The sequence below is a fragment of the Neovison vison genome, chromosome 6 (genome assembly GCF_020171115.1).
Source record: "Neovison vison isolate M4711 chromosome 6, ASM_NN_V1, whole genome shotgun sequence".
Lineage (NCBI taxonomy): Eukaryota > Metazoa > Chordata > Mammalia > Carnivora > Mustelidae > Neogale > Neogale vison.
Genome location: NC_058096.1, coordinates 214,393,131 through 214,403,432, shown reverse-complemented (window position 1 = coordinate 214,403,432; position 10,302 = coordinate 214,393,131). Strand labels below are relative to the sequence as shown.

The 10,302-nt window shown below is 49.2% G+C and overlaps 1 protein-coding gene across 1 annotated transcript; it reads right to left on the bottom strand.

Moving 5' to 3' along the window:
• Positions 1-398: 398 nt before the first annotated feature.
• On the bottom strand, positions 399-1,612 carry LOC122910743 (olfactory receptor 10H2-like). The gene is given in 2 exon segments (XM_044255365.1): positions 399-1,422; positions 1,424-1,612. Coding segments are annotated over 2 exon segments (1,170 nt in total). The 5' UTR covers positions 1,570-1,612.
• Between the last annotated feature and the right edge of the window lie 8,690 nt (positions 1,613-10,302).

Here is a 10,302-nt window from a genome sequence, read left to right as displayed (position 1 = left end):
CCAGGTCTCGGAGTTATGGAAGCTGGGGAAGAAATGGGGAACAAATGGGTAGGGGTTACCTTTTTGGGTGACAAAAATGTTTCAAATTGATAGTGGTGATGATCACATAACTTTGAATATACTAAAGACCAACTGAATTGTGCACTTTAAATGGGTGAATTTCATGGCATGTGGATTATATCTCAAGAAAGCTGTTTGATTACAAATAAAACTAATGTCTGAACACAAACCAATGGAGGAAGAAGAAGAAAAGTTCACATTTATTGAGCACCTGCCATGTTATGGGTGTTGTCACACATCTTTACCAATCATACTCAGTAGTCACTGTTAACCCATTTTACAGATGAGGCTATGGTCATCCTTCTACCTTTTTCTAAAACCACCTTCACACTGGCCACTTAAATGTTGGAGGGATAAAGTTTGCTGAGGAAGGTCTTCTTCATGGCAGTCTTCAGCTCCTTGTTCCTGAGACTGAAGATGATGGGACTGAGGAAGGGCGTGAGGACTGTATAGGTGATGGCCATGAGGGTATTGCTTTCCTGGGAGTGAAGACCCTTGGGCTTGAGGTAGATAATTGAGGCAAAGCCATAGTGAACAATGACCACAATAAGGTGGGAAGCACAGGTGGAGAAGGCTTTGTGCCTGCCCTCAGCAGAGGGGATCTTCAAGATGGCGGCCACAATTAAGGTGTAGGAGAGGAGGATGAGGAGAAAACAGCCCAACAAGTTGGTGATGCACACCAGCCCCACACCTAGGGCCACTATTGGTACATCTGTTCCACAGGCTAACTTCAAGAGAGGGGGCACATGACATAAAAAATGGTGGATCTCATTGGGTCCACAGAAGGTGAGGTGGAAAATGGCGGTGGCAACCACCAGCCCTATGACCGAACCACCAGCCCAGGACCAGGCCACCAGGCAGGCGCAACCACGAGGGCTCATGAGCACATTGTACCTCAATGGGTGGCAGATGGCCACATAGCGATCATAGCCCATGACGGTGAGCAAGAAGGAGTGGGTGAAGCCAAATGTGAAGGAGAAGAACATCTGGCTGGCACAGGCTGCAAAGGCGATGGTGCGATGGGTGGAGAGCAGGTCGGCCAGCAGGCGCGGGGTGATGGCCAAGGTGTAGAGGATCTCAGAGATGGACAGTGCACACAGGAAGAGGTACATGGGTGTGTGCAGGCTGCGCTCGCTCCAGACAGTGGCCATGACGAGCAGGTTCCCCAGCAGTGTGAACAGGTACATGAGCAGGAACAGCAGAAAGAAGATGGGCAGGAGATGAGGTGGGAAGGTGGAGAAGCCCACGAGGATGAATTCAGACACGGAGCTGTGGTTTAGACCCAGAGTGGCAGCCATCCCTGGTTGGAGAGAGAGCGAAGGCGGCCTGGTGGGCAGGAGCTCTGGGTCCAAGCTGAGCCCAGGCCAGAGGACTTCCCGGGGGAAGAGTGAACCCTCACCCTGAAGACCATACCATGGCCATTCCCTCCACCACCCAATGCTCATAATGACTGTCACTGCACCTGGGAGTTGCATGGGGTTCATGGAACATCATGAGCCTCAAGTGCATAGGGTGGGCCCTAGAGCATAGTAAGAATGCAGTAAAAATAATACTACTAATAATAACTACAACTACTGTTATTACTATTATTGACTCCACGCACAACCTCCTGGCTTTCCTGCCTTGGAGCATGTTGGCCATTTCATGCTTATCTCCAACTCTGTGATTCAAAATCCGTCCTGAACTGTAAGTGCAAACTACTCCCTAATTGCTTTCTTCAGCTGGAGGGTACCTCTCCTGCGTGGCATGGAGAGGATGTAGGCTCTCTTTAATTGTCAACATTGCCCCTTACTGGCTCACTGGGAACATGGAATAATACTCCTTATTCCACAGGGCTGTAGTGACACTAAGGTGAGGTGTGCACATTCAGATCTTAGGTACTGTTGTTGTTGTGTGGTCCTACTTGTGTGAGTCCCCCACAGGGATGTGGCACTGACCAGCATACCATCACATTCTCCGACCCCTGCTGGGCACTCTATCTCTGGTCAGGTACCAGTGCAATTCACTGAATCTCCTTCCATCTCCTCAAGCCCTACCCACTCTCCTGTCCCCAACTGCCTGCTTCGTGGAACAACCAAGGCTCACAGCTGTGGGATCTCTCATACCCTTCTCCAAGAGTCAACAGACTCACATCTGCCCCAGCTCCCTGTGAGGACAGCTCTCCTTCCAACCATCTGCTCCATCCAGGGTTACTTCTCTGTCTTTCTGTCTCTCTGTCTTCCTCTCTCTGCCACCAACAGACGTGATGCAAAAATGCAACGCCTTTTTAACAACGCAGGATGGATCAACCGATGAATGGATAAACAAAAAGTGGTATATCCATATGATGAAGTATCTTTGAGGCATACAAAAGCATGAAGTACTGACACACATTACAACATGCTGAGACAATATGCTGAATGAAAGAAGCCAGCCGCAAAGACCACGTATTGTATGAGTTCATTTATTTGAAATATACAGAATAGGCAAATGCATTAAGACAGAAACCAGATTAGCGGTTGCCAGGGAACGGGAGGAGGATGGAATGGGGGATGAACTTTTTTATTTTTATTTTATTTATTTATCAGAGAGAGAGAGAGAGGGAGAGAGAGCGAGCACAGGCAGACAGAATGACAGGCAGAGGCAGAGGGAGAAGCAGGCTCCCTGCCAAGCAAGGAGCCGGATGTGGGACTCGATCCCAGAACGCTGGGATCATGACCTGAGCCGAAGGCAGCTGCTTAACCAACTGAGCCACCCAGGCGTCCCTGGGGGATGAACTTTTAATGGGTTATAGATTTCCTTCAGGGGTGGGGAAATGCTTTGGACCTAAATAGAGGTGTTGGTGGCAAAACACTGGGAATGTTTAAATGGCACTCAGTTGTGCCATTTAAATTGGGAAGGAGGTGGGGAAATTGGAAATCTGCATTGTTGATGGGATAGCACAGTCGTTCAAGAGCTATGGAAAACAGTATGAATGGTTTTCCATTCATAAATTAAAAATTAAAAATAGAACTACCTATGCCTCAGGCATCCCACTTCTAGATGGATATGGAAGAGTGGCAAAAGCAGGGTCTGGAAGACATATTTTCATACTCCTGGTCAGAGCAACACTAGCTACAATAAACCTGAGATGGAAACAGCCCTAATGTTCATTGGTGGATGGATGGATAAACAAGGTGTGATATATCCGTACAAAGGAATATCATTCTACCTTAAAGGAAGGAAATCCTGTCTTCTGTTATAACACCAATGAAGCTTTATGCTATGTGGAATAAGCCAGTCCCCAGAAAGGAGAAATCCTGTATGATTGCACCTATCCGAGGTACCTAAAGCAGTCAAATTCATAGAAACAAAGTAGAATGGAGGTTGCCAAGGGCTACAGAGAGTGGGAAATGGAAAGCTTTGTTTAATGGGTGTAGAGTTTCTGTTTTGCAGGATGAAAAGAGCTCTGCAGATTTATTACATAAAAACAGGAATATACGTAACACCACTGAACTGCATACTTAACAATGGTTAAGATAATAAATTTTCTGTTGTGTGCTTTTTACACAACCAAGTATGAACACTTGCTACATCATAAATGAACCTTGAAAACATTATGCTATGTGAAAAAAAGCCAGGCATGAAAGACTTTCTGAAGAAAAGGTCGTCTGATTCCTTTAACATGAAATACCTAAGATATACAAATTCATAGACACAACAGGCAAATTAGGGGCCTAGAGCCCTTGCTGAAGGGCCTGGGGAATGGGTAAGTGATTACTAATGAAGACAGTGTTTCCTTTTGGAGTAATGAAAATATTAGACAACTACAAAGGGGTGGTGATTGCACAATATCATGAATGTGCCAAATGCCAATAATCTGTTCAATTCAAAATGGTTAATTCTATATTACGTGAATTTTGCCCCATTTTTTTTTTAAGAAAGCAAAACGGCCTTTTTCGGCCCTCCTTTAATCTGAGTTGTCTCTCCCTTGATTCACAGCCCAGCCCATCCCCAGAAAGACAGAGAGTGAGTGTCTAGGGCCAGAGAGGAGATGAGGGAGGAAGAACCCATCACCTGCCCTTAAGCCTACCTGTGCCTTCCAGGGCAGCCAGTGAGCCTCTGCCCAGGTGTGTGTGAGAACAGACGGAGAAGCACCTCAGAACAGCTCTTCTCAGGGGTGGGTGGCCTCCTGTCTCACAGACTGGGATCTGGGTGCCCCCTGTGTCTCACAAACACCTCCTTGTGGGCGGGCCCCACACCTCCACATACCTGCATTCCCCTTGCCACCCATCCCCACAGGTGCAGCGGCCTTAAGCTCTCACACCAGATAGGCACCCAGCAGGCCCACAGGCACCTGAGCCCTGCCATCAGCCCTGCACACTCACACAGATGCGGAGACCCAGCTGCGCGGATGGACCCACACAACAGCAGAGTCAGGGCCACAGGCACACCTGCAGGTGCACACAGACCTACACTCTCACAGTAGGACACAGCACAAGCAGGAAGATGGTGACTAACGCTGGTGTCCCGACACACAACCTTCCCGCTAAGATCTGCAGAGACAGCCGGGAAGTGCACAGGACTCAGGGACTCCCGCGCGCACACAGCCCAGCCTGGATGCGCGATTCCGGATTAGAGGTCTCCGCCCAGGTACTATTTGCTTCAGACTTCGTTGGGCCGGGTTCGGGTCCCAAGATCCACCCCAATTCTTATTACCCAGAGTCTTTCCCTGCATCCCGCGCTTGCATCACCTCCTTCTCAAAGACACCCAGGGGCACACACTCGCCTCTGTTGTTGGCGGCGGGGAGCGGTCTGTGGGCGTCGCCGAGGAAGCCCTGGGTCCCCTCACTGGCACTCGACACCAAGAGCTCAGAAGTGGGGTGGGCAGGGCGGGAGGCTGCACCTGCACTTTATCTAGCTGGACTCCAGTGGCATTCCAAAGGCTTCCCAGGGGGAGGCGCGCTGCTGACTCAGCTTGTGGGCGGGGCCACCATCATAGCCACAGAGGGAAGGGGTGGAGAGAAGCAACAGGACTCCAAAGACTTCCAGAATCTTTCCTGAGATTCACCTAGAGCTGTACATGCAGCCTCCAAACTTTCCCTAAGGCCTCCCACCTGGGCTGCACAGAAGAAGGTTACGTCTGTAGATGGAGGTGACAAGACAGAGGAAGAAATACAACAGGAGGCTGGCGTCCCTCCCATACCCTCTGAGAATACTCCTTTGTTCTCATACATTATGGACTAGGCACACTCCATTCCTAATGCTCAGGCTCCATCCACAACCCACAAACAGGCACCCCGGGGCTATCCCAGAGAGGATAGCACAGGTTCTCAGAGCTTTGGTGGAGAAACCCTGGGTCCCAGGCCCTGGGACTGGTCCAGAAGAGAGCTGCGGTCTGGCTTCTGCAGAAGCAGAGGTGTTGGGCCAGAGATGGGATCTCTAAGGCATGTCCTTGCTCTGGGCCCAGGCTGCTCCAGGCTGAGGTCTGATGGAGGGGAGGAGGCAGTGCCACACCAACACAGTTACCAGCACCCGACTTGCCTTGCACTTGGGCCACAGTGCAGCTCAGTGTCCACTCACCTGCCACTCCCCATGTTCTCACATCCGGGCCCCCTGCATGGTGTGAACACATCTGACCTAGAAGACAGCACCCGTCCTTGTATTAGTTTCCTGGGGCTCAGGGACAAATTGCCACACACTGGGGTGCTCCAAACTCCAGAAATGTGCTCTCTCACAGTTCCGGGGGGTCAGGGGTCAGCAGTGTCGTTCCTTCTACAGGCTCTGAGGGAGGATCAGCCTTGTGCCTCTCTCCTGGCTTCTGGTGGCTGCCAGCAGACTTGACTGCATCATTTCAATCTCTACCTGCCCTCATATGAACTTGTCTTTGTGTCTGTATGTCTTCTCCTCTCCTTATAAGTACACTAGTCATTAGACACCAGCATTTAGGGGCCCAGCACGCAGCATGATTTCACCTTGAGGTCCTTCTCTAATTACATGTGTGAAGACCCTATTTCAAACAAGGTCACATTCTGAGGTTCCAAGTGGGCATGCATTTCTGAGCGACACTATCTTGACCCACTACAGCATCTCTCCTGATTCAGTTCTCTGCTTCAGGTCTGACCTCTGCACCTGCTTCCTGCACAGCATCAGAGGGATCCTGCTGAACAAACCACATTCCATCTTCCCCTCTTCTTGGAACCAGCCATGGCTCCCTAGTCCCAGATGCTTCACTGCAGCTGACACAGTCTGGTCCTTGTTGGCCTTTCCAGTTTCCTCTCTCAGCTCCCTCTCCATCTTCCAACACAGACCCCCACTTTGTATCTGTAGGCTGAAATGAGATGGGAGCATTTTCAATTTCTTGAGTGTAGCAGACTCTCTCATCCCCAGATCACACTGCATCCCTCATGCCGCACTCCTATCTGCTTCAGTCAACGGGTCTCAGGTCACATGCCACCCTGTTCAGGAATCTTATCCTGTGTCCTTGCACCACTGACTTGGCCAGGGTCCTGTCTGACTCCTAGCTTGCCTTGAAGTCCCCCATCACATGGTGCTGTCATCACCAGTTATGGGTCTGTGTCTCTCACTAGACTTTGCCAGACTTCCCAAAGGCAGAGATGGCATCTCATTGGGAGCATCCTGTGTTCCCTGCACCCAGAATGGTAAAAATTAAATGGAACGATACATGCACAGTACAAATGCATTAATTGAAGCAGTGAAGGAAGCACATGCACAGTGCTGTGAGACCCTACAGCGCCAGTGGGAAAGGAGGGAGGTGGCATGAGCTGAACTCTGAAGGATGAACAGTCCCTGGCACATGGAGTCAGGGAGTGAATGGCCGGCAAAGGAACCAACTTAAGAAAAGGCATGGAGAAATGCCCAGAGTGGGGCTGGGGGAGTCTGGGAAATCATTCAGGGTCAAAATATAAAGGGCCTTTAGGTACCTTGGATCCACCCTTGTAGGGTCCAGGGGAGAGAGGTGGAAGGAGGTGTCAGCCTGGACTGAGGGTTCCATCAACACTGTACTCTAAGTTCTAGCCCACCGGCACAGCAGAAGATTCAGAATGTGAGGGCAGTCTGGGAAATTCCTGGCAAGACTCAAGTCCAGAAAGGACACGAAGGAAACATATGTTCAACCAAGAAATGAATTCAGGTCTAAGGAGAAAGATCTTTGTTGTTGCTTCTGGATACGCAGAGAGGATAGGATATAAGGCTAAGGTCACAGAAGGGGGTCAGGAGGAAGCCCAGAGATGGAATATTTGCTCAGCTGGGTCTTGCAATCCTGCCTCGAGGAGGGCACTGTGACCCTGGACAAGTGGCTTGGCCTCTCTGGGACTCACTTTCTCTTTTATGAAATGGGAGTGAATGATAAGGAGAAGCGACACTTTTGTATATAGAGCCTGGCACAGAGTAGGTGTGCGGCCGAGGTGCACTCCACCCACCTCAGCACCAATTTCAACATTTTTCTTGAACTGTGGGCACCGTGCTTTCATTTTTCTCACAGGTGTTTCTTGTGCACCTACTGTGTGCCAAGCAGTCTGTGGTCACTGGAAATAAAATGACCAAAACCAATGTTCCTTTGAAGCACAGCCTTGTAGCTTTGCTCAGCTCTTCTGCCAGGCAGGATTTGTGCATTTCTGGGTCTCTGCACTGGGTCTGATGCAGGGGTGACCAAGAAATATTGTCCTAGTCATTTCCTACCCGAGGCATTCATCCACCCCCACTGGGTGCTGGAATCTGTATTCACAGCTGCAGACAGAGAGATGGGTCAGACTCAGCCCATCTCCAAGACTAATGTCCTGCGCCTACTTCTCTACACGACATGGCACTCCTGGTCCCAGGAATGTGGGGGCAGTTTCCTATGAGTCTTCCATCTGATCCCAGGCTCATGGACATGGCAGGACTCATTAACTGTCAGTAGATTTCCTTTTCAGATCCTTTTACCTCTGTGAATTTCAGGGAAGTCACCGGGGCTGTAGCATCCCGAGAGTCTACAGCACCTTCATGATATTTATCTCCAAGGATATGAATGATTTCAGCATTTGCCTGTCTCTCCCCCCTTGCCTGGTAGCCTTAAGTGTTAGCACTTAGGTCAAGTCACTTTCCATCTCTAGCACAAACTAGAACACCACAAATGTGTATGGCACAATATTCAACTACAGACTGGACAGTTAAGTCAGCTGAAAAACTCTTCAAATCCTTGGTCATCGTCTTGCTTAAGAAGTCCCACTGGGTGTGGTGAAAAAATAATGAATACTGTTTTTCTGAAAATAAAGAAATTGGAAAAAAAAAAAAGTCCCTGCTCATTTTGCTAGGCGGCAGTGTGTGGGTACATGGAGAGAGGAAGCGTCATGTTTGATCTGCTCTTTGATAGCTGGGTAAAGTTGGAAGAGGCCACGCTAGCTGGTTGGTTTGATAAGCGTGACTGGCCTCAGTTCCTAAACACTGTGGGCCAGATAACTCTTATCTCTGGCTCAGAGGACATCTAGCCCTAGCTAGCATGTATCCAATAGTTGTGTATGCAACGCCTGAGCCCTTCTCTGGGGAGCCTACAGTGACCAGGACTGACATGCCTGCCCCTGTGCACATGACAGTAGAGGGGAGATAGTGGAAGAGAGATAACTGAATTTAGACAAGAATATGAGATAAGTGAGGAAGGGAAGGTGGTGGGCTGTGAAAGCAGGGCAAATTGCAGGGTTTTATGGAAAAGGGGGCATTTCAGCTGAGACTTTCTCCTCTACAGGTAGAGTGTGAGGAAAGGGTGCATCAGGCAGAGAGAACAGCATGTTTTGGGGATGCGAGGTGGGAAGATGGCTGTCCATTTCAGGAATGGAAGAAAGCCAAAGTGACAGCTTGCACAGGAGAGGAGGAGTAAGTGGCTCAAGATGGTTTAAAGCCAAACAGGGATGAAAACAAAAGAACCCTACTCCATAACCCTACTGCCATGGGATGGAACTCATCTACAGGAAATACTGGCTATGATACACACAAGAGGGTAGATGGGTTCCTGTGACACAGTCACTCCTGAAAAGTCAATTTCAGATAAATTAGGGATGAACCATTTGTATTTCAGAATGATTTTACCACTCACATACTTCCTGGAATGTTGTAATGAGAGATGGGTTTGTTTTCTCAGCCAGTTTTATTGACCACCTATTAGGTACCCAGCTATGGGCTCACAATATTAAGCTAGTTCAGACTGGTCCTGCCCTCTCAGGTTGCTAGTCTAGTGGGGAAAGACGGAAGGTGTTAATCAGGTAATACTATAATGCAACGTAGTGACCTTTACTGTGGAAGTAGAAGCCTCAGCTGCTCTCAGAGCTCTGGAGACCTTTGTCCCTGTCTGTGTCCAGCAGCATGCTGTGTTCACAAAAGCCACTTGGCACCATGTGGTTTGTGGGCAACGGTTCTGCCATGGTGCATGTTGTAGAACTTGACCTCTTTGAGCTCCAGGAAACTGGTGCATGAGACAAAAAAGGTCACCTCCATTTCCCACATACGTCTCTTGGTGCTAGTGAAACACCATGTCTGAGCTTGAAATTAAGTGGGACAACTCTCTGGGACCATCCTCTGGAGTGAGCCAAACTTACCTAGCCTTGAGGTGTGTACTGAAACTCATCTTCCTGCAGGTCTGGGGCCAATCCTTAGGGACTCCTTAAATTCCACGAAGGAAGTGGAGATGGGGAATTGTGTGCCAACTTTTAATGAGTTTCCAGCTGTCACTTAAAATCCCGTGACTTGTTCAGTAATGACCATGGACTTGGCTTTTAAGGATTGGTATGCCAGCTGGGCTTGGCAGGCTGTGCACAAAAGGGGTCCCATTGTGCTCTTTCATGCCTTTGACTGACTCCTGATGAGCCTAACTCAGTTCACCTCTCTGTGTCCTCCAGGAAGGGAGCCCAGGGGCCCTGGCAGATGGGCTGTGAGAGCATAGGGGCAGAGATGGAGGTGTGGATTCAGACAATTCTCCTAATCTCCTGCTACCCCAAGACATCATCTCCATTGAATTATCTGGGGGCTTTTTGTTTGCTTCTTTAAACAAAGACTAGCTAGCCACCAGTGTGAACTGTTCAGCTCTCTTTAAGTTCTTTAACACAGACTGATAGGCAAAGAGAGACTTTGTAGTAACTTGGGTATAGTAACTTGGGTGTAGTAGCTTGGGTGGCTCTGTGCCTCAGGGCACTGACTCACATCAGACAGACTCAGGTGGAAATCCTGGCGAGCCACTTCCTGGTTGTGGGACCTTGGTGCAATGACTGGATCTCTCTAATTCTCTGTCTGAAA